General features: G+C 36.0%; 1 protein-coding gene across 4 annotated transcripts; it reads right to left on the bottom strand.

The window, feature by feature from the left end:
• Positions 1-967: 967 nt before the first annotated feature.
• LOC127855007 (uncharacterized) lies at positions 968-26,678 on the bottom strand. 4 transcript variants are annotated; one of them, XM_052390297.1, is made up of 3 exons: positions 26,606-26,678; positions 7,954-8,057; positions 968-7,417 (listed from the first exon to the last, which is right to left on the bottom strand). In XM_052390297.1, the coding sequence occupies exon 3, from the start codon at positions 7,406-7,408 to the stop codon at positions 6,449-6,451; it is 960 nt and encodes a 319-aa protein (XP_052246257.1). In that variant the 5' UTR covers positions 7,409-7,417; positions 7,954-8,057; positions 26,606-26,678; the 3' UTR covers positions 968-6,448. The 4 variants fall into 4 exon arrangements, with proteins under 4 accessions (XP_052246257.1, XP_052246259.1, XP_052246256.1 ...); XM_052390299.1 differs by lacking the exon at positions 7,954-8,057 and having other exon boundaries at positions 26,502-26,648; XM_052390296.1 differs by lacking the exon at positions 26,606-26,678 and having other exon boundaries at positions 7,954-8,102.

Genomic DNA, 26,678 nt, shown 5'->3' with positions numbered 1-26,678 from the left:
ATGCCCAATTGAAAAAAGTATATATTTTTTCCAAATGGTACCTTACATTTCCCAATTGAAGGTTTCAGAAAAAATAAATACATTTCAACTTTGTTTTTCATTTCTCATCCAGCCATATCAGTTCAACCATATTAAAAATAATACTGAAAAACACGTATATTCTCAATATTAAGCATTTTTAGCAAAACAGCAACAACACTAATTTCCCAATTTCAGTCAAAATGCCGCGAATTTTCACAATGCAAAGGGACCCGACCCGATCCCCAAAATGGTGGAAAAAACTGCAAGTTTTTCTTTAATTTGACCCAATGACCTCGTTTTTCATAACACGTGACCCAGTTCTAAACACGGCCATGATACGATTGGAACAAATGCTCTGACCAAGTTCTATACAGATAGGGCAAAGCAGTAGCCTTTATTGTTCACAAAGTAAATGTTGACGAAGCGCATAAGGATATCACAGATCATTGTGAGCAGCTACAAACTAGATTCCGTTTACAGAATTCATAAAATGCATTTGCCATCGCATTATTGCTTTTCACCGAACTCCCAGTACGAGTAATATGATTTTGACAATATTCCATTGAATTGATAACCAAGCCTTCTGTAGGCTAGAGCTTGCCAATGTTGAGAAAGTGCGAATGATGGTACAATACACGTCTGTCTAACAAAACACGTACTCATAGATGAGCTAGATTGTGTAAAACCGACTATTGGTACAAACCTGTATTTCCCATTTTAATTCCTTTCAAAATCACACAAACTATACACTCTAATTATTTGAATTAAACTACGATTGGTTTATAGAATGGGTCAGAGTTGTTTGCATCTAACTATAAATAAGATTTTCGACATATTTGGAAATCCGTATTGGAACTATAAAAATGAGTAATTTCTTTATGAATGGCTGAACACATTATCAATCTTATACAGCCATTTGTCCACTTGCAACTCAGACAAATTTAAGTATGTAACATACAACTTTATTAACAGAAACAAAAGAAACAAAAATTAATCACTTATATGTACACATTTATCAATAACACACACTTGTACGATCTATGACAGTATGATTTAACACAAAACATGAATACACCAGCAGGGGCACACAGAAATGTTGCAGATGAATTGTGTTGTCATGGTAGGGATAAATTATGAGAATGTTGAGCAACTAGTTGAGTCCTGATCCGAATTCACCAGCTTTTTCTTTGATTAAAAACAAAAAGATTTTTATTCTTAAAACGATTCGACCCTTAAAGTCAATTTGACTTTACTAACTCTCAATTCATCACATTTTTTGTTTCTAACTATTAAAATTATTGGATAACAACATAATGCGAAATAACATAAATTTGAGGTTATCTTAAGTTTGTTGTAATTCAAAGTATTTGAGAGTGTTTGTAAAGGCCGACTCATGGATTAGAGGACCCTTGATTGGAGGACAACGTTTTAGTACGCTAATTATAAGCACAACACACACGTTTTCAGACACGTAAGTACACGCTTATGAATTACTTAATTATCTAATAGCACTACAAAACAGAATTGATATACTAATGTTCGTTTTTCTTTGCAAATAAATAGCAAAACAAACAAGAGATGTGTTTGTCAGAAACACAATACCCCCTATTGCGCCGCTTTGAAGCCATAAATTTGACCTTTGACCTTGAACGATGACCTTTAGCCACTCAAAATGTGCAGCTCAATGAGATACACATGCATGCCAAATATCAAGTTGCTATCTTCAATATTCAAAAAGTTATGACCAAACTTTAACGAAGGTTAAAGTTTTAGGAACGAAAAATACAATGATATTTGACCTTTGACCTTGAAGGATTACCTTGACCTTGACTTTTCACCACTAAAAATGTGCAGCTCCATGAGAAACACATATATGCCAAATATGAAGTTGCTATCTTCAATATTGCAAAAGTTATAAAATTTTAACCAAGGTTAAAGTTTTGTGACACACACATACAATGACTGACATACAATAAATTGCGATATTGACCTTCAAAGTGTGGGAAAACAGACATGTTTATGCATTTATTAAAAAGTCTGTAAATATTTCATTATTTAGTATTGACAAGAGACTAAAGGCCTTTGTACGTGGCATATCTCTTAAAGCAATTTATTATAATATAAAGATTCATTTGAATATCTTACACACTTGCAGCAAAGTTTTGCTCCACATAAGGAACAGAATATTCCAAATATAAGCATAGGGCATACTAGCTGTGCTTCTTGTACTATGCACTTAATCTCAATGCCCTCTTTCAAAGTAGGAAGTTTTATTTCATTACCTTCACCACTAAGTGAGTTGTTTTCCACACATGCAAATGTAAGTGCCATAACTCTGTAAAACCTTAAGAGAGAGTTATGGTCTGTGAACATCCAACCTTCCATTTAAGCCCTCTTTTATTTCATGAAGTTTTATTTGAAGTGCTTTAATATTTCATGAGTTATGATCAGCACAAGAAAAAACGTAACGCAAAGGGCAATTACTAAATTTAATAATTAGAGTGTAGTGGTTCTTGTACTCTGCTTTTCCTCTGTCCTCTGCAAAGTTTGATTTAAATAGCTTCAATATTCATGCTCCCTACAAGAACATTAACAAAACGGCAAAAATCCTGAAGTGGACTTTCCTTCAAAATCATTTATTTGTCTATCATTAAATGACCATAATACATCTTAGTAACATTCCGCACAAAAAGCCGGACAGACTGACAGACAGAAGGACGACAAAGTGATTATCATATATATGCCGTCATTCAGGTGAGTATGTTATATTAACATTACAAATATAAACAACAATTATTATCAATAGTATTAATAATTACAAGCATGTGCTTATTTTATCAAAATGTTAATTATACAAGAGCTGTCAGAGGACAGCGCGCTCGACTATTCGAGAGCTTGACAGTATAACGAAAGCCATCATGGGGAATTTTTTTTCATATTCAACAAGGTCAAGGTAATATAGCCATATTCTAAGTGGAAAAGGACCATAATTGAAACATATTGATCGTTTATGTTTTAAAGAAGTTGTACTTTATAGACGATTCTGAGTTATGGTATATTTTCCACAATCTATTGAACATTTGTAAAGACATAAAACAAACTAATAAGATTTTATTTCAAGTTTGATAGCAATAGCTTGGGTGGAATGGTTTGACGGTCCCTAAAATATAAAATAAATAAGTATTTTTATTTTTTTACCAAGTAAAAAAAGTCTTTTTGTGTGGGGGTGGGGGGGGAGTAAATGTGGGTGTCTGGTCATTTATTAGATGATCTTTCAAAAATAAGAAAAAAAGGATGTTTTCTTTTGGGGGGGGGGATTCTGGGGTGTGGGGGGATGGTTTGGGTGGAGTCCATTGTGGTATGTCAGGTAGTGTTGTTTCGTCAAAGCATGAATCAAATCTGAGCATAAATAAAGAAGTTATGGCAATTTAAAGGTGGTACGCAAACTTTAACATGGATTTATCAATTATATGCATATTATAAGTGAAAACAGGGCCATAATTGTTACAAAATGCTTGCTACAATTGTCTGCTCTTGTTTATAGATTGTAGTCATGTTGGTTAAGAAGTATGCAAAATATGAAAGCAATATGTCAAGGGACATAGAAAATATATGAGGTGGTACGCAAACTTTAACATAGTTTTATCAATTTTATGCATATTCTAAGCGAAAAAAGGGCCATAATTCTTACAAAATGCTTGATACAGTTGTCTGCTCTTGTTTATAGATTGGGGTCATGTTGGTAAAGAAGTATGCAAAATATAAAAGCAATATGTCAATGGACATAGGAAATATTTGAGGTGGTACGCAAACTTAAACATTCCAACGCTCACGCGCACACTCACGCCGATGCCGGGGTGAGTAGGATAGCTCATATTTATATATTTCATATATAATAGTCGAGCTAAAAATGTAATACTAAACTAACAAATATTATTTATAAAAAAAAACATTGTCATTGTTTTCATAGGTACGAAACAAACTTTTTACATTGAATAACAGTGATTCACCTAATCATTATGAGCAGCTCTCAATTAAATTTATATGTACTTTAAAACACCAAAAACATCCCTTATTAATAAGTGTTAACAAAGCCAAAATCTGTCTGTTAAACCGTCAATTAATGCCACTATTTTCTCTATCAATTTCAAATTATTTTTCTAGAAAAGAATATAGAACATTCTGCAATTAATTGTTTTACTATCATCAGTTAAATTGCACCCTTCAAAATCAAATAATGTTTTGGATTCCCTGTGTTTGGTTCATAAACTCAACAGAACCATCATTTATAACTTTACTTATTATCAATACAGATGTATTTACGCATTTTGAAGTAATTTCCATGTTTTGATTTGTAATGATTTGACACGAACATGCATGCATTTTCCATAGCTAGAATGCTGTCCCGCATTTAAAATCAGAATCTCCTTTGTCATTTTCAACATTTGCATCATTTAACACATTATCAGCACTAATATCTAGTTCTAAAATATCATCTTTATCAACAATACTTGATTCTTTCGTTTCAGAATCCCTTTCATTATTTTCAATAACCATTTGATTAAACAAGTAAAGTATGTCTTCTTTCTCTAAATACGTTTTTGTGGACATTGTGTTAAATTCTTCACCAGACACTCCGAATCATTCAAATTTGCATTACATCCTTCAGCCATTTCTTCCAAAGCTTGATCTTTAACACAAGTAACTTCCGTTTTAACATCAGCAGAGTCTTCAGTAATCTGATATTGCATTTCAGTACTTTTTGATGCTTCAACATCTTTGACAAATTCCAGTTCCATCTTAGCAGTACATAATTCCTCAACTGAAGCTGCAAGATTTTCAACAGTATTGTTTTTAATTTCAATAATAGTATCTTCTTTGAATGAACCATCAACTTCATCAAGTTTATTATCTGTGTTGAGAAAATCTTTGGAGTAACAATTTAGATCATCAGATTTTTCAATCAACTCAACATCTTTTGCCTGAAAATCTGTTGTTGTTTGTCTAGAATTTTCAGATTCTAATTTGCTGAGATTGTTTTCCTGATTTGTTAATGTTCTTTTCTGATAGGAATCTCCATTAACCTGCACTTGAACTATTTCATCTTCTTCAACAGTATCATTAATATCATCAGATTTGTTCTGCTCCATCACCCCAATAGGTTTATCACCAGGGACAATTTGTTTTGTGTATCTATCAATTTCTTCTTTAGATAACATAGGAAGCCTTATTTGAACGCTTTGATGGTCTTTTTCTAGCTTTTCTGTTGATTTGGCTGCAACAATAGGGACTGTCTTTGTTCTTTGCATCAGTTTTACTTTCCTTGTTTTTATCGATAACTGTGATGTATTCAACTTTTTGAGAAAAGCATCTCTACCTGGTAATGCATTTTTAAACCTTACGTTCAAACAACTTCACATTAGCTTGCGGACACTGCATACCTTTTGTAACTGTTCTTTTGTCTTCAATTTTGGAGCTTTCATTACTGCAGAGGTTGATTTTGTTTCAATTTTTGGTGTTGAAGTAAACACATGATCACCTGTGCTTTCCTTTGTTTTAAATGCTGGAGCTTTGCAGACCTTTTTGATCGGCTTGAGACCTTCAGCATTGTTTTCTTTTCTTTGTTATTTGGTTTTGTCTTTTTCACTGAAATAAAAGCTCGTGTTCGAGTTTTTTTTCTTTTGAAACATTATCATATTCTTTAGTAGCATTTATTTCAGCTTTATTTTCTGCTAGACTGTTTCTTGACAACCCTTTTTTTGGTTTCGCTATCATCTGTTTAGTGGCATCAATCGACTTCTGAGAGAAATCTTTAAAATCATCACTCTTGATATCTATAGTTACAGAGGACTCGTCAGTCTTAGTAGCAACTACAACAAGCTTAGGTATACCAAACTTCTTTAACAATTCATCATTACTTACACTTTTGTTAATTTTTTTGAATGGATTCCTTCAAATTATATTTCTTCACTAATTCATTATCAACACATGATTTTCTGGCAGTTCTCTTCCGTTTCCTATGACCATGACCTTTAGATGTGCTTGGTTCTGGAGTTTCTTCTCTTTTTTTAAGAGGAAAAGTAGGAACTGATATGCTCATACCACACTGATTAAGAAGTTTAGACATTTCATCGGAAGACAGACTTTCGATGCTTGGAAGATTAAGACTTTCCTGAACTTTTTACCTGGGTCCAATTTTGCCTTTCTTTGGAGAATTCGGTCTTGATGCATGTGAATTGTTTGAAGCTTTAGGTGAAACTGATACTGACATATTCTTATCGACAAACTTTTCCGTTTGCTTTGAGTTATTATTTTCATTTTTGTTTTTATGTCGCATATTGATGCCATCCATGGTTAGAACACGTGTTGGAGACCTCTTACTCTTTGATATACTTGTTTGAGCTTTAACATTGAAGTTAATACTTGTTTAATCCATTTTCACCTTCTTAACAGAAACTCCACCCTCTGTATGCCCAGTACCTGAAACCAAAATTGTATCAAAAGCAATCAAAGCAATTTCTTTATCTTCAGAGTCACTGTCACTAAAGTCCACATTTATACCCGAGTCTGATGCAGACAGTGGCACCCGACCAGTTTTTATTTTATTTTGTGTATTATTTAAAGATTTTTCTGCACATTTTGTGTCTCCACTCGAGACCACATTTGTACCACTACATGTGCTTTTAAGTCCAGCACTCACTTTGTCTAAGAAAACCTTGCTTGGAATAATTCCAAACTGTTTCATAAGAAGTTCATCCTTCTGAGATCGAGGTGATATCACTCGCTTTTGTTTTCCTTTACTCGGATTTAACACAAAAAAATTTTCTCTGGACTGACGTGTACTATTTTTGTCCGCCTCCTCAATAAACTGTTCTGTCCCACTTTCTTGTTTTTTATCTGCCAAAAAACCTTCATCATTTGATTTTGTTCTATCATTATTTTTACTAGACTTTGAGTCCCATTTATATATTTTCACTGATTTCATTTTAGTTACCTCAGTTGCAACATCATCATAATGTGTTGGAATTTTTTTTAAACAAATAACAGCCTTTTTCATGGCATTCAGACTGGTTTCTTGGACATAAACATCATCAACAAACTTGCCAGATGAACGATCTGCATTTTTCTCACATTCTTTATTATCAAATACTTCTCTGGATTCAACATAAGAGTGGTTTGCACTGGAAGCACTATTGACAATGGCACCTCTACAACCTCCTCTGACAGATCTAGGTAAAGATTTGGATACTGCTTGTTTCTGTTTTGAGACGCAGGTCTTACTGATTCTGCCAGACTTCATCATTCCTGCCTTTAAATTTGATGGGCAGCCTGTAAATTTCTTCCTCTCTCTCACAGCCTTCAGCTTTTCTTCCTTTTGCTTTAACATGTACTGCAACTAAAATTAAACACAGTTTAATATTTGAATTTAAACCTTGACTTTAAGAAATTTTGTTTTGCCACATGGCTCTAAGGCTTATCTTTATAATATATGTCTAAATATTCTATGTAATTAAGATCTTGTAGGCCTAAACCATGTACTGAAATCTAAGAAAAGAATATAGAGCATCATCATAGCAGTGTAAATATTTTCTCCTCTTGTTGGAATACTTATGTATTCGAAGTTTAAAGTAAAAAAGAATACTCGCTTACATTACACGACTGTTGAATAAACATAAGCTGCTTTTAGAAGAACAGTTATTTTGTGCAAATATTCAAGTTAAAGTAAAACATATTAGGATATCAGCGTTTAAAGACTTCATCTTTAAGCACCATATATGTTACTGTTCTTGTTCACGCTACTTTTGTTCTGTTCGATATTGCATTCGTGTATATAAAGACAACCCAACAGGAACTTTATGTTCAATATAACCTGTTCTTTTTCAAGAGCACAATAGCATTAAATATTTTTATTATTATCATATTCATACTTACAAGCAATATAATTATCCTTTCTCACAATGTTTTTCGTACGCCGTAAATGTTGAGATAAACAATAATTTAAGAGATAACTTCCGATTATGAAATCTAGGTCAAACCTCTTTGGTTTAGAAGTAGCATATTATACTTGACTCACGCTATCATGTTGCACATGTACTTTTTGACTGATCCGTTTATTCAATGGAGTTATTTCGAAGCTCTGAACGTAACAATAGAACAATAGAAAACGATAGAAGCACTCCGAAAATATTCAATCATTTCACGTTTGTAACACTTTATAATGTTATCAATGTATAATTTTAACTATTAATGAACGAAGCTGTATTTTAAGTTTGATTAGTGTTATTTCGCTGCCTTATGTACTTTGTGCTCAACAGTATTGAATATGTGCCATAAAGTTATATTTTTTTCTCGATAATCTGTTAATAATCCCTGTTATGTTTTATCGTATAGGATCGACTTGAATGTCTGAAACAAACTGTCCCGTAATCGTTCATAGTTCATGGACGACACATTGTTACTAACAATGTTCATTACTCTAAAATTACCGGTATGTAGCCTATCATTCGATATCTCGTCGTGCGCATAATGCCAAGATGACGAGATTTGTATTAACTACCATTTTCTCGTGTCACGCATGGGACAAGTCGGTCCCTCTCTATTATATCGGTTTCTCTGCATAATATAGGATAAAATATTCAACAACACCATGTATCAGTTTCTAGTCCAATTTAATGTCTAACATACTTAATATTTTCGGTTATACAAATACAGTCTGATAGCTACATGATCGTATCTTTCTCGATCCGTACACCTCCAAGTCTAAACGCTAACTGTCTTGTTTCCCTCTAACATCTGGCCCGTGAAACTCAGTTATGAATCCCATTGGTCAGTGTTCTATGTGTCTTTATTTCTAATTGGCTGAATTACAATCTGGAGAAGTCACTATTCAAGTATGCACACGTTAATGAGCGTTGTGGTACAAATAATAAATAATGCAAATACAGCCTAAGGCTTGTGTCAACCGCATTGTAACCCCTTTGTTGTTAATGCATACTCGCTACTGATATACTTGTCAATATTTCGTACATAAAGAAAACCCAAATATTTCACCCAATTTCACATCATTATTTGACACAACTTATCCTCTCAATTTGATTTTTATGTATTTTAGGATACAGAAAAATCTTTAAGAATGTAAGCATGGAAGTAAACGAAAACATATTAATACATACGATGTAGAAAATCAAACACGCAAACATGAAAACATCAGTGACTAAAACATATATATGATGAAAATCTGCATATTATTAATGAAATTTTTATCGAATGTTTCTGCTGAAATAATAAAACGTCGGAATATTTAAATAGTCAATGTCAATCACAATGAAGTGGAATGTGTCACTGGTTTGGGAAATCCAATAAGAATAGTGTCCATTGTTGACATCTTCGCTGGAGGCGATGTGGCGTCTAGGTGAAGAGATGAGACGTCCGGTTGGAGAGTATTTGACATCTGGTTGTAGATGGTAACATGCAGTCGATTGAAACGACGGCTTCCGAATGAAGACGATGATGGTCGGTCGGAGAAGCTGTTGGTCCTCGGCTGTTGCACGATTTAGAATACTTCAAACGTTTATTATATATTGTTCTGGAGAATGTCGGCATTCATGACTGTAGTATTTTAATAAGTGTTTATGTACATGTAATAAAGGTAACACACATATATATATAAGTTCATAGACGATAAAATGTTCGCCTAATATATGTACAAAGTACGCGCGATTTTTCATCATCAAGTCCATTCATATCATCGTATCTTTAAAAATCATTTTCGACGACGCGTGAAATGTCCATTAACAGTCCACTCGTTGTATGGTACTGATGCTGGTTCACAATTTGGATCCATGTCGACAATGTTGGATCCTAATTGAAGTCGTCTGTTACGTCATCTGATTCTCGACGGATACATCGTCGTCGAAGATATCGGTATGTCGATGACATATTCTTCTTCTTTGTCGGGGTGTTAAGATCTGATCACGATCTCAAATGCGTTATGAACGCATGTTGCTGCAGGCAAACCACGCCAACGATGTCAGGAGCGCTGCTTTTCTCCTTAACTTGTATCGCATTGGCAAATCTTATATGGTCAATTACATGAAATGATAAACGGGCCTTTTATTTACATATTAATGGAATTTGCTATATAAGCATTCAGATTACTATTCACACCTATGATAAGATATACCCAAATAATATTAATGTGCTAAAGGAACGCGATTCTCATGACGCAAATTTATGATGTGTTATTTAAACTATACGCGTTTGTCTATTCAATGAAATGCATTGTGCTTTATTATGTTTTATTTACTTGAGAACAAAAATTTACAAACAAAATCCCTTGTCTTAATGTAGGTATTCTTATAAAGGAACGAAAAAGAATAAACTACATATTCGATCAGTATCAAATTTGTAATGAATCATAGCAATATAGTTGTATCTTTTACATTATACTAATAAAAGGTACACTACTTTGCTTTTAAGGATATTTACAAACTGTATTAAAATGTTATTTATGCCTGAACTGGTGTTTACCTGAGCGCTGTAGGGCATAAGTTATCGTTGGTTAATGTCGTTGTCAAGTGTGTTGTCATAAGCTTGTCATGTAATCGAACGTACTTAGTGAGTCCGCCTATTTTGAGGGTTATTTATACCAATTTCGTTACGTACTCGTCTAATTCGTGACCCACGCCTGTCATCAAGTAATGGGCGTCAAACGTGTGTATCTTGGCGTTCATAGACAGATAATGTACTTACTAATTGTTTGTATGCATTTTGCGAGTCACGATTCTTATATTTTACGCATCGGAATGTCGCGTTTTTTTTCTCTTAATGTACCTATTAATTGTTTATGTGCATTTTGCGAGTCACGATTCTTATATTTTCTGTTTGTTACATATTACTGAAATATATCTATTATATCACCCGTTGACTTAAATATGACATTTTCATTTCATTCTAAACCCGTAAATCAATGCTAATGACGATACATTATCAAAATCGGACGATACCGTCCTCTATAATCCAGTTTTTACATATATACTACATATACATTCAAAACATATTTCTCTATATACAAAATTTTTGGGGTCTTTAAGTCTCGACATCTATCTCGCTTTATTTTGTAGTCCATTCATTTACATGTGTTCAGCCATTGTCTGAAGGCACGTGAAAATTGCTTTCTTCATTGCGTTATTTGAACGTGAAGTCTTTTTTGTCAATTTTCGTTTTTTGTGTTTTAACGCTACCGCGTCAATTTGCATCTGATCGTCTGAAGAATCATTTTCAAACCTACGTACAGGTGAGTTTTGTGAATTACCGTTATTGTAATGCATCGTATCTGATTCACTGGAGCTTGACTGTATATCCGCGAATTGTTTGTTTCTCAAATGTTTTTGCAGTTCTGCAAGTGGAATATTTTCCTCGTCGTCCGTATTATCTCTAATCTGTCGGGTCTGTTGCGTAATTACAGGTAACCCATGTACTGAGTTATTTGAATCGCTATCAGAAGATAATGTGTCGTCCGCAAAGGCTAAATTTGCTTTTCTAATCGGGCGCGTTAACGGTTGATTTATCATTGGCCATTCATCGATATTTGCGTGTCTTATTTGATCAGCGTGAACTTTAATAGTTGAGTTGTCTAACTGATTTTTTATTACGTATGTTAACGGCGACTTTTGTTCGATTATACGATAATATGGCCTCCATTTACTGTCTAATTTATTTGTACGTTGAAAGTTTTTGTAGTAAACGGGGTCATTGATTTCGAATTTAATATCTTTCGTATTTTTATTCGCATAATCAGCTTGTCTACGTTTCGATTTTTGAATTTGGGCACATACCTTTTTAAATGATTTGTGTTGTTCTTCTAATATTATTTTATGATAATCTTCACCGTGATATTTACGTCTAGGCTTTAACAAGTTGTCTATTGGAAGAATAGGGTCTCTATTAAAAAGTAAGAAGAACGGTGTGTGCTTCGAAGTCTCGAATGTACAAAATCTCATTGCCGCTAAAGACATGTTTAAATGTACGTCCCATTGTTGTACATTTTCTTGAACCCGTTTTGATAGTATATTGTTCATAGTCCCATGTGAACGCTCGTTCATGCCATTAGACGCGGGATGATATATTGTCGTCTTTACGTGGTCAATGTTCATTGATTTTAATGTTTCAGTGAAAGCTGTGCTTGTGAATTCTTTTCCGTTATCAGTTATAATTCTTATAGGACAACTATGACGGCAATAAATCTCGTTCATTAACAGGTGTATTACGCTATCAGAAGACTTATCAGGCGATGCGAAAGCTTCTATGTATCCTGAGAATTGATCTACGAAACATATTATATATCTATTTCCGGAAAGCGTTTTCGGATATGGACCGCATATATCTATGGAAACAACTGAAAACGGAAACGGCGGTATTGAGGTATCTGACGATATGGGAGCTTTAATTGCTTTTAAATTTCTACTTTGACATATAATGCACTTAGATACATAATCATTCAATTCTTTGAACATTTTAGGCCAGTAGTATTTCTCCTTTAGTGTCTGAAAAAGCCTTTGAGACCCAGGATGTCCGTTTTCATCATGGTATTGCTTGACAACTGAATCAGTCAGGTGTTTAGGTACAAACAGCCTGAGAGTAGGTTCCTCATCTACGTTTGATATGTAGTACAGTATGTCATCAACCGATAAATATCTATCATCTTCACTCTTGTTCTGTTTCCCTAATCTTAATCTCGCTTTAATCTCAGATATATGAGGGTCTTTTTCTTGTTCTATTTGCATATTAAGCCCTGATATGTTATCATTCGACGCTGTGTCGTCGACTGGAAGTGGCCGCGGGGTAATAATATTATCAATTATTTGCCTGTGATCGATATGCGTAGAGTCAATTACATTAATTTCGCGCGTCTGGTTTTGTCCATTTATTTCCGAACTAATCGTCAAATGTTTATCGTTAATATCTAATTCTAGTTCTGTTTGATCGCATTGATTATTCTTAATTTTGGTTTTTGGAGGTCGGCTTAGAAAGTCAGCAATAATATTCTTTTTTCCCGGTATGTATTCAATTTTGCAGTTGTAACCCGCTATGCTTAAGGCCCATACTTGTATTTTCTTGTTTTGCATCGGACTTTCCAATAAATACTTAAGCGGCTTGTGATCACTCTTTATAACCAATTCAGCATTGTGTAAATAATGGTGCAATTTACTTAGACTGTAAAATATGCTGTAACATTCTTTTTCAATAGTACTATATTTGCATTGCGTGGGACTTAATCTGTGCGATATGAAAAATATCGGCTTTTCGCCCACATAATCCCCGGTCTCGTTACTGTCGCATTTTTGAGTCAAACAGGCTCCGACGCATTTATCAGATGCATCCGTATACAGAATATAACCTTTTTTCGGATCAGGGTATGAAAGATAAGGGATTTGCGTAAATGAGTCTTTTAATTGTTGGAAACTATCTTCGCATTGTTTTGACCATTTAAATGGGACATTCTTTCTCGTGAGATTAATGAGAGGCTCGACTACTTCTGAATACGACGGACAGAATCTCCTATAAAATCCTGCAGCACCTAAGATAGATCGTACATCGCGCACGCACTTTGGCCTAGGGAATTGTCGGATCGCTTCCACTTTTAACGGATCCGGCCTTATACCATTTTGATCTATGATGAAGCCTAGGTATCTAGTCTCTCTTTGTAAGAATTTACATTTTGATAGTTTTAGCTTTAGGTTATGTTTACTGAGACTCTGTAGTACTGTATCTACGTGTGATAAATGAGATTGCAAGTCAGGTGAAAATATTAGAATATCGTCTAGATACGCCACAGCGAAGCTCTCACAACCTTTGAGTACTTTATTAGCCAATTCTTGAAATATAGCACCGGCGGAGGAGGCACCGAAGGGCATAACATTAAATTGAAATAGACCCCTGAATCCCGAAGCAAAAGCCGTTTTTTCTCTGTCCTCTTCCTTTATAGGTATTTGCCAATATCCCGATATCAAATCTAAACTGGTGAAATATTTACTTTTACCTAATAACGCCAATATATCATCTATTAATGGTAATGGATAGGCAATTGGTTTTGTAATTTTGTTTAATTGTCTAAAATCAACACAAAACCTTTTCTCGTCTTTATTATCTTTGTTTGAGTCATGGTTATTTTTCTTTTTATCTACTAAAACAATAGGGAAGCTCCACGGACTTCTTGATGGACTTATTAAGTTTGCGTCTAGCATTTCGTCGATGGCTTTATCTATGAATACCTTATTGTTTAATGGTGTTCGATACGGCCTTAATTTAATGGGCGGATGATCCCCTGTATCTATGGTAAATTCTATCGCTGAAGTTTGTGTTAATTCTAAATTATTTCTTGCGAAGAGAGTTCTGTGTTTTAAGAGTATCGGTAGAATATTTTCTTTTTGATTTTCATCTACACGCAAATCTGATAAGATTTCATCTTTAGATAAGCCTGATTTCGGCTGATTATTTTTAATAACTTCTTGTACTGAGCATATTTCATTATCATTTACCGAAGTTATTCGCCCTATGGCACAGTGTCGTCTAAGCCTTATTGTTTTGTGCGTATTGTTTATAATTAAAATGGGAAATTGTCTATCACGCGTTGTCTTGACGACTGAATTAACAATTGTTAAACCGGGTTCATTATCAAAGAAAGAATTGCTTATTCCATTGAATTCATAATTCGTATTTGAACGTATGCAGTTTCTTTTAGCTTGAGCAAAGAGTCTATAGGCAGTTTGTGGTTTTAACACAGTATGTCTAGTTAATCTCGCTATCGTTGAAAGGTGTACATCTTCTTTTAGAGGTACATAACAGTTATCAATCCTCAAACATCCTAAATCAAAGTATAAACGGACACCATTATTTTGTAAAAAGTCTCTTCCTAAAATAACATTTCTATTTATGTTACTTACTACAAAAAACATGTGCTCTTTATATATGCTCCCTATTTTGAATCTCAATTTTACACTTCCGTGGACATGTAATGAATTTCCGTTTACCGACTTTAAATTTACTTTTTTAATTATCAGTGCGGGTTTTTGTTTTAACATATCATAAGTACGTTTACTCACGATGCTGACTTGAGCGCCCGAGTCTATCAAGCTCCTAAATTGATAACCACCTGTTGAAATAACACAAGAATTTGGACTACCACACAAAGCGATATTATATGTCTCGACTTTTTCATTCTTACCATAGACCCCTTTCTGGTAAGAATTTCCTAGTTTTTTCGATTAATGTACGTTTTCCTTTGAGTACATTCTCTACTAAAGTGTCCTAATTTACCACAATTCCAACAATCAATTTTATCTTTCCAATTTTTGTCATATTCGTTCTTGCGCCTGTAATCGTTTTGATTTATCGTATGACAGTTCCGCCCTACCGTATATGCACTTATCTCGCGTTGCCTACGGCGACAGATTTCAATAGAATGACCGTGTTTCTTGCAATATGTGCAAACAATAGATGACCTAATATAATCGATATCTGTCTGAATATTATCGGTCGTATTGTTATAAAGTCCATTTATTTGTGATCGTAACTCAAACCTACCTCTGACACTTTGCTCATGTATAGCGCTTTTTAAAGCATTTGATAACGTTGCATGATTTTCGCGCATTAATTTAAGTCTCAAATAATCGTGCGATAATCCGTCGATAAAAATTTCTACCAACTGTTTTTCTTTATATTCTAAATTTCCTTCAATATTTTCGTATGCATCCGTCGCAAGAGATAAAAGTCGCTCAGCGTATATTTGAACATTTTCGTCGGTCCTTTGTTTAGTCGTCTTTAATAATGAGAAAGCGTATTGTGGGTCTTGAATTTCTGCAAATCTTAATTTAAGCTGTTCCTTTAAATCTGTCCATGTCCCTGTCGTATCGTCAGTCAAAAAACGATGTATGTAATCACTAACAAGCCCTTTATTAGATTGGTAAGCAACAAATTTTAATTTATTCTCATCTAAATTGGTAAGTGTTTCATATTTTTCTACATTTTTAATCCAATTTTTAAATTCTTTTGAATTTCCATCCAATGATTGTACAACCTGCGAAATAGTCTGAGTGCTTATGGCCGTTTTAACATCTTTAATTTGTTCATTCAAATTTTGAAATAACTCAGGGATTATTTGATTTGCCATTTTGATACAAACGTCAGGAAATAAAACAGTCACTCACCGGAAGTTGCAGAATATATGCGGTCTGATGTCGTTGTTCCCGGCTCACGGTTGTTGTTACTGGTTACAGAAGTTGCCGAAACGGAGTTTCTTCGCGTTGTTTTTCATGGCTTCGTAATCGTAAGTGGTAGTATTTCTTTGTTCGAATCCTTGGTTCACGAGCACCATTTAACGTCCTGTGTCCCGTAATCGTTCATAGTTCATGGACGACACATAGTTACTAACAATGTTCATTACTCTTAAATTACCGGTATGTAGCCTATCATTCGATATCTCGTCGTGCGCATAATGCCAAGATGACGAGATTTGCATTAACTACCATTTTCTCGTGTCACGCATGGGACAAGTCGGTCCCTCTCTATTATATCGGTTTCTCTGCATAATATAGGATAAAATATTCAACAACACCATGTATCAGTTTCTAGTCCAATTTAATGTCTAACATACTTAATATTTTCGGTTATACAAATACAGTCTGATAGCTACATGATCGTATCTTTCTCGATCCGTACACTTCCAAGTCTAAACGCTAACTGTCTTGTTTCCCTCTAACATCTGGCCCGTGAAACTCAGTTATGAATCCCATTGGTCAGTGTTCTATGTGTCTTTATTTCTAATTGGCTGAATTACAATCTGGAGAAGTCACTATTCAAGTATGCACACGTTAATGAGCGTTGTGGTACAAATAATAAATAATGCAAATACAGCCTAAGGCTTGTGTCAACCGCATTGTAACCCCTTTGTTGTTAATGCATACTCGCTACTGATATACTTGTCAATATTTCGTACATAAAGAAAACCCAAATATTTCACCCAATTTCACATCATTATTTGACAAAACTGTCTAAAAAGAGAGTAGGTGAAAACTAATAACACGTTTGACAAAGGACAGTAACACATGGCCGTTGTTAATTCTTTCTGTGCTGGAACCGAATTGTGAAGGCCTTTGCAAACAGTTTGGATCCAGATGAGACGCCACAGAACGTGGCGTCTCATCAGGATCCAAACTGTTTGCTATTCTGATAGTATTCTTTCAAAACAAAATCGAAGAAAATGCTAATTTAAGACATTCAGCAGACGACATTTTAGCAGACGACAAATTTCCCAGCATGCAAAGGGTTAAACTCATCAATCAATCGGCAACGCGAAAAATAAAGTTTTCATTGTTAAATAGAATATGTTGTCGGTTCAAAGGTACTGAAATAGTTTTGATAACGGTAGATCGTGCATTATCTGTGAATTAAACAACAATTATTAATTATGACTCGAGTACAGTAAACATCAAGGACTAACGCTTATGTTGTTGAATTCCAACTCAAAATTACGGCTTATTTATCGCTGAACAACTCAAAATATCTCCTTTTGTATTTACAAATAATAGACTCGTAGCCACTCATAAATTTAAAACTGTTCATGCAACACGTTATTTATTTTTAAAGATCGTACACATGTCCGCGTATTTAAACATGAGCTATGATAATAATACATCACGTCCAGGCTAAAAGCGACTAAAACCCTAGCGTTGCCAATTGTTAGAGGTATATTAGGCATGGTAGCACGCGGCAGTTTCGTGATACAAAATCAAATGATGTTGCTAATATTTTAGCACATCATGTTTGTATTCATCTTTCTATCGCGTCAAGGTCATGCGAACTCCAACACATGACGCTCCTTACTTCCGCTTGATCTGTGACATTACATAGATGTTGACTTTAAGTGACGCTATTTTACACTTGGCCGTGATGTGGTAAAGACTAAGTACACAGTACCGCCGACCGGGTACATTCTGGTAGAGCCACTGATTGTACACAGTACCGCCGCCCGGGTGCATTCTGGAAGAGTGATTGTACACAGTACCGCCGCCCGGGTGCATTCTGATAGAGCCACTGATTGTACACAGTACCGCCGCCTGGGTGCATTCTGATGGAGCCACTGATTGTACGCAGTACTGCCACCTGGGTACATTCTGGAAGAGCCACTGATTGTACACAGTACCGCCGCACGGTACATTCTGGTAGGGACACTGATTGTAAACAGTACGGCCGCACGGGTGCATTCTGATGGAGCCACTGATTGTACGCAGCACTGCCACCTGGGTACATTCTGGTAGAGCCACATATTGTACACGGTAGTGCCGCCCGGGTACATTCTCGTAGAGCCACTGATTGTACACAGTACCGCCACCTGGGTACTTTCTGGTAGAGCCACTGATTGCACACAGTACCGTCGCCCGGTACATTCTGACAGAGCCACTGATTGTACACAGTACCGCCGCCCAGTACATTCTGGTGGAGCCATTGATTGTACACAGTACGGCCGCACGGGTACATTCTGAGAGAGCCACGAATTGTACACAGTACCGCTACCAGGGTACATTCTGGTAGAGCCACTGATTGTACACAGTACCGCCGCCCGGGTACATTCTGGTAGTGATTGTACACAGTACAGCCGCCCGGGTACATTCTGATTGTACACAGTACCGCCGCCCGGGTGCATTCTGGTGGAGCCACTGATTGTACGCAGCACTGCCACCTGGGTACATTCTGGTAGAGCCACTGATTGTACACAGTAGTGCCGCCCGGTACATTCTGGTAGAGCCACTGATTGTACACAGTACGGCCGCACGGGTACATTCTGAGAGAGCCACGAATTGTACACAGTACCGCTACCAGGGTACATTCTGGTAGAGCCACTGATTGTACACAGTACCGCCGCCCGGGTACATTCTGGTAGTGATTGTACACAGTACAGCCGCCCGGGTACATTCTGGTGGAGCCACTAATTGTACGCAGCACTGCCACCTGGGTACATTCTGGTAGAGCCACTGATTGTACACAGTAGTGCCGCCCGGTACATTCTGGTAGAGCCACTGATTGTACACAGTACGGCCGCACGGGACCATTCTGATAGAGCCACTGATTGTACACAGTACCGCTACCAGAGTACATTCTGGTAAAGCCACAGATTGTACACAGTAGTGTCGCCCGGGTACATTCTCGTAGAGCCACTGATTGTACACAGTACCGCCACCCGGTACATTCTGATAGAGCCACTGATTGAACACAGTACCACCACCCGGGTACATTCTGGTGGAGCCGTACACAGTACCGCCGTCGGGTACATTCTGGTAGAGCCACTGATTGTACACAGTAGTGCCGCCCGAACATTCTGGTGGAGTCACTGATTGTACACAGTACCGCCGCCCGGGTACATTCTGAGAGCCACTGATTGTACACAGTACCGCCGCCCGGGAACATTCTGGTAGAGCCACTGATTGTACACAGTACCGCCGCCCGGATACATTCTGGTGGAGTCACTGATTGTACACAGTACCGCCGCCCGGGTACATTCTGAGAGCCACTGATAGTACACAGTACCGCCGCCCGGGTACATTCTGGTAGACCAATGATTGTACACAGAACCACCGCCCGGTACATTCTGGTAGAGCCACTGATTGTAAACAGTAGCGCCGCCCGGGTGAATTCTGATAGAAACATTGATTGTACACAGTACCGACGCCCATTAACATTCTGGTAGATCCACTGAGTGTACACAGTACCGCCGCCCGGGTACATTCTGGTAGAGCCACTGATTGTACACAGTACCGCCGCCCGGGTACATTCTGGTAGAGCCACTGATTGTACACAGTACCGACGCCCGGGTACATTCTGGTAGAGCCACTGCTTGTACACAGTACAGACGCCCTTGTAAATTCTGATAGAGACACTGACTGTACACAGTACCACCGCCCGGTACATTCTGGTAGAGCCACTGATTGTATACAGTAGCGCCGCCCGGGTACATTCTGATAGAAACATTGATTGTACACAGTACCGACGCCGTTGTACATTCTGATAGAGCCACTGATTGTACACAGTACCGCCGCCCGGGTACATTCTGGTAGGGACACTGATTGTACACAGTACCGATGCCCTTGTACATTCTGATAGAGCCACTGAGTGTACACAGTACCGCCGCCCGGGTACATTCTGGTAGGGACACTGATTGTACACAGTACCGACGCCCTTGTACATTCTGATAGAGACACTGACTGTACACAGTACCGCCGCCCGGGTACATTCTGGTAGAGCCACTGATTGTACACAGAACCGCCGCCCGGGTACATTCTGGTAGAGCCACTGATTGTACACAGTACCGCCGCCAGGGTACATTCTGATAGAGCCACTGATTGTACACAGTACCGCCGCCCGGGTACATTCTGGTAGAGCCACTGATTGTACACAGTACCGACGCCCAGGTACATTCTGGTAGAGCCACTGCTTGTACACAGTACAGACGCCCTTGTACATTCTGATAGAGACACTGACTGTACACAGTACCGCCGCCCGGGTACATTCTGGTAGAGCCACAGATTGGATCAGTGCAGATCCTACTCGAAGTAAAACGATCACCTATAGAGTAGACTGTATGTAGCCGGTATCTGCGGAGCCATCCGCAGTAATCTGTGGAGCCATCCGCATTAGTTATACAAAGTCCGCATCAGTTTAACTAAGTCCGCAGTAGTTATACAAAGTCCGCAGTAGTTATACAAAGTCTGCAATAGTTATACAAAGTCCGCAGTAGTTATACAAAGTCCGCAGCAGTTATACAAAGGTCAAGAAGTTCCTCCGGGAAACGTTTAAATTTGTCGGTTTCGAAGGAAAACATACCTTCATAATCCCCTGGCGGTTGCTTTTTTAACAGCCCAGAAACTTACATCAAACTCAGTGAGATATATCATTATTACAAATGTTATCAGGAAGTATTATGTTTTGCGTTTGCCAAAAAAATGGTACTTATTAAGTGTTCACAGATTTTTCTTTAATTTGATCAAATGACTTAGCTTTTCACCCACGTGACCCAGTTTTGACCTCAACAGAGATACCATTGGGAAAAGTGTTCTGAACTAGTTTTATGAAGCTATAACAATAAATGTTGCTTCTAGTAGTATAGTAAATGTTGACGACGTTGTGCTCGGGTGAGCTAAAAACTAGATGTCTTCCTATATTTTTTTCTCATTTGGTATCGCATTAAGCTAATAACCGAATTCTATGCACGACAGCTTTAGACAATATACTATTGAAGTGATAACCATCCTTTCTGGAGGCGAATGAAGGTCAAACACTGCTTAGAGACTGGGCATTTTGTGACTAGACACGTCAGTTTAACAATAAAAAAAATTCTGAATAAGTTAAATAGATTGTGTAAACCTCATTTTTCGTACAAACCATTCGGACCCATATAAAATCAATTAAAATCACATACCTTATCAACTATAATTATTTGAATCAAACAACCATGGGTTCATAAAATTGGCCAGCATTGTTTGCACTTACCGGGGTTTTCCAAAGATTTGGAAATCCGTACATGAACTATAGTATCGAGTCATTGCTTTATGAATGGCTCGGCACAATATCAATCAGTCTGGCAATTCGTTCAACAGCAGTAACGACAAATTCAAGTATGTAACATATAACTTTATTCACGAGGGACAAACGCAACTAAGTTATCACTTATATGTACACATTTATCAAAAGTACACACTTGTGCGACCCATGACAGAAAGAACATAAGTGCACCGGCTGGGCATACAGAATGTTGCAGATGGATTGTGTAATGTTATCCAAAAGGTAAATTATACTTAACTTGGTATGTGCAGTCTCAAATAATCACATTGTTTGTGTGAGACTATTACTATTAATTTTTATATATCCTATAAAAATTGGTTCACAGCATATTTCCGAAGTCACACATACATGTGGTTGGTTACCTTAGGTCTGTTGTTATTCTTAGTATCAGAGTGGGTTTGTGAAGGCGGACCCAAGATTGCGGGACCCTGCATTGGAGGAAAACATTTTAATGCGCTACTAAATAGAACAATACAAACGTTTGTTTACATGTAAGTAAACTTATGAAATATAAAAATCTCTAAATAGAACTACACAAAAGCATTGATACAATAATAGTAATTTTATGTTCAACTAAAAGCACAACACAACAACTTTGATACATATATATGTACATATTTAAGAAATAAAATCAAGCAAGATGGTTTGGGTGGAGTCCATTGTGGTATGTCAGGTAGTGTTGTTTCGTCAAAGCATGAAACAAATCTGAGCATAAATAAAGAAGTTATGGCAATTTAAAGGTGGTACGCAAACTTTAACATGGATTTATCAATTATATGCATATTATAAGTGAAAACAGGGCCATAATTGTTACAAAATGCTTGATACAGTTTTCTGCTCTTGTTTAAAGATTGTGGTCATGTTGGTTAAGAAGTATGCAAAATATGAAAGCAATATGTCAAGGGACATAGAAAATATATGAGGTGGTACGCAAACTTTAACATAGATTTATCAATAATATGCATATTCTAAGTGAAAAAAGGGCAATAATTCTTACAAAATGCTTGATACAGTTGTCTGCTCTTGTTTATAGATTGGGGTCATGTTGGTAAAGAAGTATGCACAATATAAAAGCAATATGTCAATGAAAATAGGAAATATTTGAGGTGGTACGCAAACTTAAACATTCCAACGCTCACGCGCACACTCACGCCGACGCCGGGGTGAGTAGGATAGCTCATATTTATAAATTTCATATATAATAGTCGAGCTAAAAATGTAATACTAAACTAACAAATATTATTTATAAAAAAACAACATTGTCATTGTTTTTATAGGTACAAAACAAACTTTTTACATTGAATAACAGTGATTCACCTAATCATTATGAACAGCTCTCAATTAAATTTATATGTACTTTAAAACACCAAAAACATCCCTTATTAATAAGTGTGAACAAAGCCAAAATCTGTCTGTTAAATCGTCAATTAATGCCACTATTTTCTCTATCAATTTCAAATTATTTTTCTAGAAAAGAATATAGAACATTCTGCAATTAATTGTATTACTATCATCAGTTAAATTGCACCCTTCAAAATCAAATAACGTTTTGGATTCCCTGTGTTTGGTTTATAAACTCAACATAACCATCATTTATAACTTTACTTATTATCAATACAGATGTATTTACGCATTTTGAAGTAATGTCCATGGTTTGATTTGTATTGATTTGACACGAACATTCATGCATTTTCCATATCAAGCTAGAATGCTGTCCCGCATTTAAAATCAGAATCTCCTTTGTCATTTTCAACATTTGCATCATTTAACACATTATCAGCACTAATATCTAGTTCTAAAATATCATCTTTATCAACAATACTTGATTCTTTCGTTTCAGAATCCCTTTCATTATTATCAATAACCATTTGATTAAACAAGTAAAGTCTGTCTTCTTTCTCTGAATACGTTTTTGTGGACATTGTGTTTAATTCTTCACCAGACACTCTGAATCATTCAAATTTGCATTACATCCTTCAGCCATTTCTTCCAAAGCTTGATCTTTAACACAAGTAACTTCCGTTTTTACATCAGCAGAGTCTTCAATAATCTGATATTGCATTTCAGTACTTTTTGATGCTTCAACATCTTTGACAAATTCCAGTTCCATCTTAGCAGTACATAATTCCTCAACTGAAGCTGCAAGATTTTCAACAATATTGTCTTTAATTTCAATAATAGTATCTTCTTTGAATGAACCATCAACTTCATCAAGTTTATTATCTGTGTTGAGAAAATCTTTGGAGCAACAATTTAGATCATCAGATTTTTCAATCAACTCAACATCTTTTGCCTGAGAATCTGTTGCTGTTTGTCTAGAATTTTCAGATTCTAATTTGCTGAGATTGTTTTCCTGATTTGTTAATGTTCTTTTCTGATAAGAATCTCCATTTACCTGCACTTGAACTATTTCAACTTCTTCAACAGTATCATTAATATCATCAGATTTGTTCTGCTCCATCACCCCAATAGGTTTATCACCAGGGACAATTTGTTTTGTGTATCTATCAATTTCTTCTTTAGATAACATAGGAAGCCTTATTTGAACGCTTTGATGGTCTTTTTCTAGCTTTTCTGTTGATTTGGCTGCAACAATAGGGACTGTCTTTGTTCTTTGCATCAGTTTTACTTTCCTTGTTTTTATCGATAACTGTGATGTATTCAACTTTTTGAGAAAAGCATCTCTACCTGGTAATGCATTTTTAAACCTTACTTTCAGACAACTTCACATTAGCATGCGGACACTGCATACCTTTTGTAACTGTTCTTTTGTCTTCAATTTTGGAGCTTTCATTACTGCAGAGGTTGATTTTGTTTCAATTTTTGGTGTTGAAGTAAACACATGATCACCTGTGCTTTCCTTTGTTTTAAATGCTGGAGCTTTGCAGACCTTTTTGATCGGCTTGAGACCTTCAGCATTGTTTTCTTTTCTTTGTGATTTGGTTTTGTCTTTTTCACTGAAATAAAAGCTCGTGTTCGAGTTTTTTTCTTTTGAAACATTATCATGTTCTTTAGTAGCATTTATTTCAGCTTTATTTTCTGCTAGACTGTTTCTTGACAACCCTTTTTTTGGTTTCGGTATCATCTGTTTAGTGGCATCAATCGACTTCTGAGAGAAATCTTTAAAATCATCACTCTTGATATCTATAGTTACAGAGGACTCGTCAGTCTTAGTAGCAACTACAACAAGCTTAGGTATACCAAACTTCTTTAACAATTCATCGTCACTTACACTTTTGTTAATTTTTTAATTTTATATCGCATATTGATGCCATCCATGGTTTGTAGAACACGTGTTGAAGACCTCTTACTCTTTGATATACTTGTTTGAGCTTTAACATTGAAGTTAATACTTGTTTAATCCATTTTCACCTTCTTAACAGAAACTCCACCCTCTGTATGCCCAGTACCTGAAACCAAAATTGTATCAAAAGCAATCAAAGCAATTTCTTTATCTTCAGAGTCACTGTCACTAAAGTCCACATTTATACCCGAGTCTGATGCAGACAGTGGCACCCGACCAGTTTTTATTTTATTTTGTGTATTATTTAAAGATTTTTCTGCACATTTTGTGTCTCCACTCGAGACCACATTTGTACCACTACATGTGCTTTTAAGTCCAGCACTCACTTTGTCTAAGAAAACCTTGCTTGGAATAATTCCAAACTGTTTCATAAGAAGTTCATCCTTCTGAGATCGAGGTGATATCACTCGCTTTTGTTTTCCTTTACTCGGATTTAACACAAAAAAATTCGCTCTGGACTGACGTGTACTATTTTTGTCCGCCTCCTCAATAAACTGTTCTGTCCCACTTTCTTGTTTTTTATCTGCCAAAAAACCTTCATCATTTGATTTTGTTCTATCATTATTTTTACTAGACTTTGAGTCCCATTTATATATTTTCACTGATTTCATTTTAGTTATCTCAGTTGCAACATCATCATAATGTGTTGGATTTTTTTTTAAACAAATAACAGCCTTTTTCATGGCATTCAGACTGGTTTCTTGGACATTAACATCATCAACAAACTTGCCAGATGAACGATCTGCATTTTTCTCACATTCTTTATTATCAGATACTACTCTGGATTCAACATAAGAGTGGTTTGCACTGGAAGCACTATTGACAATGGCACCTCTACAACCTCCTCTGACAGATCTAGGTAAAGATTTGGATACTGCTTGTTTCTGTTTTGAGACGCAGGTCCTACTGATTCTGCCAGACTTCATCATTCCTGCCTTTAAATTTGATGGGCAGCCTGTAAATTTCTTCCTCTCTCGCACAGCCTTCAGCTTTTCTTCCTTTTGCTTTAACATGTACTGCAACTAAAATTAAACACAGTTTAATATTTGAATTTAAACCTTGACTTTAAGAAATTTTGTTTTGCCACATGGCTCTAAGGCTCATCTTTATAATATATGTCTAAATATTCTATGTAATTAAGATCTTGTAGGCCTAAACCATGTACTGAAATCTAAGAAAAGAAAATATAGAGCATCATCATAGCAGTGAAAATATTTTCTCCTCTTGTTGGAGTTACTTATGTATTCGAAGTTTAAAGTAAAAAAGAATACTCGCTTACATTACACGACTGTTGAATAAACATAAGCTGCTTTTAGAAGAACAGTTATTTTGTGCAAATATTCAAGTTTAAGTAAAACATATTAGGATATCAGCGTTTAAAGACTTCATCTTTAAGCACCATATATGTTACTGTTCTTGTTCACGCTACTTTTGTTCTGTTCGATATTGCATTCGTGTATATAAAGACAACCCAACAGGAACTTTATGTTCAATATAACCTGTTCTTTTTCAAGAGCACAATAGCATTAAACATTTGTATTATTATCATATTCATACTTACAAGCAATATAATTATCCTTTCTCACAATGTTTTTCGTACGTCGTAAATGTTGAGTTAAACAATAATTTAAGAGATAACTTCCGATTATGAAATCTAGGTCAAACCTCTTTGGTTTAGAGGTAGCATATTATACTTGACTCACGCTATCATGTTGCACATGTACTTTTTGACTGATCC

This window comes from Dreissena polymorpha, chromosome 13 (assembly GCF_020536995.1).
Source record: "Dreissena polymorpha isolate Duluth1 chromosome 13, UMN_Dpol_1.0, whole genome shotgun sequence".
NCBI classification, from domain to species: domain Eukaryota; kingdom Metazoa; phylum Mollusca; class Bivalvia; order Myida; family Dreissenidae; genus Dreissena; species Dreissena polymorpha.
This window is presented reverse-complemented; position numbering and strand designations above follow the sequence as displayed.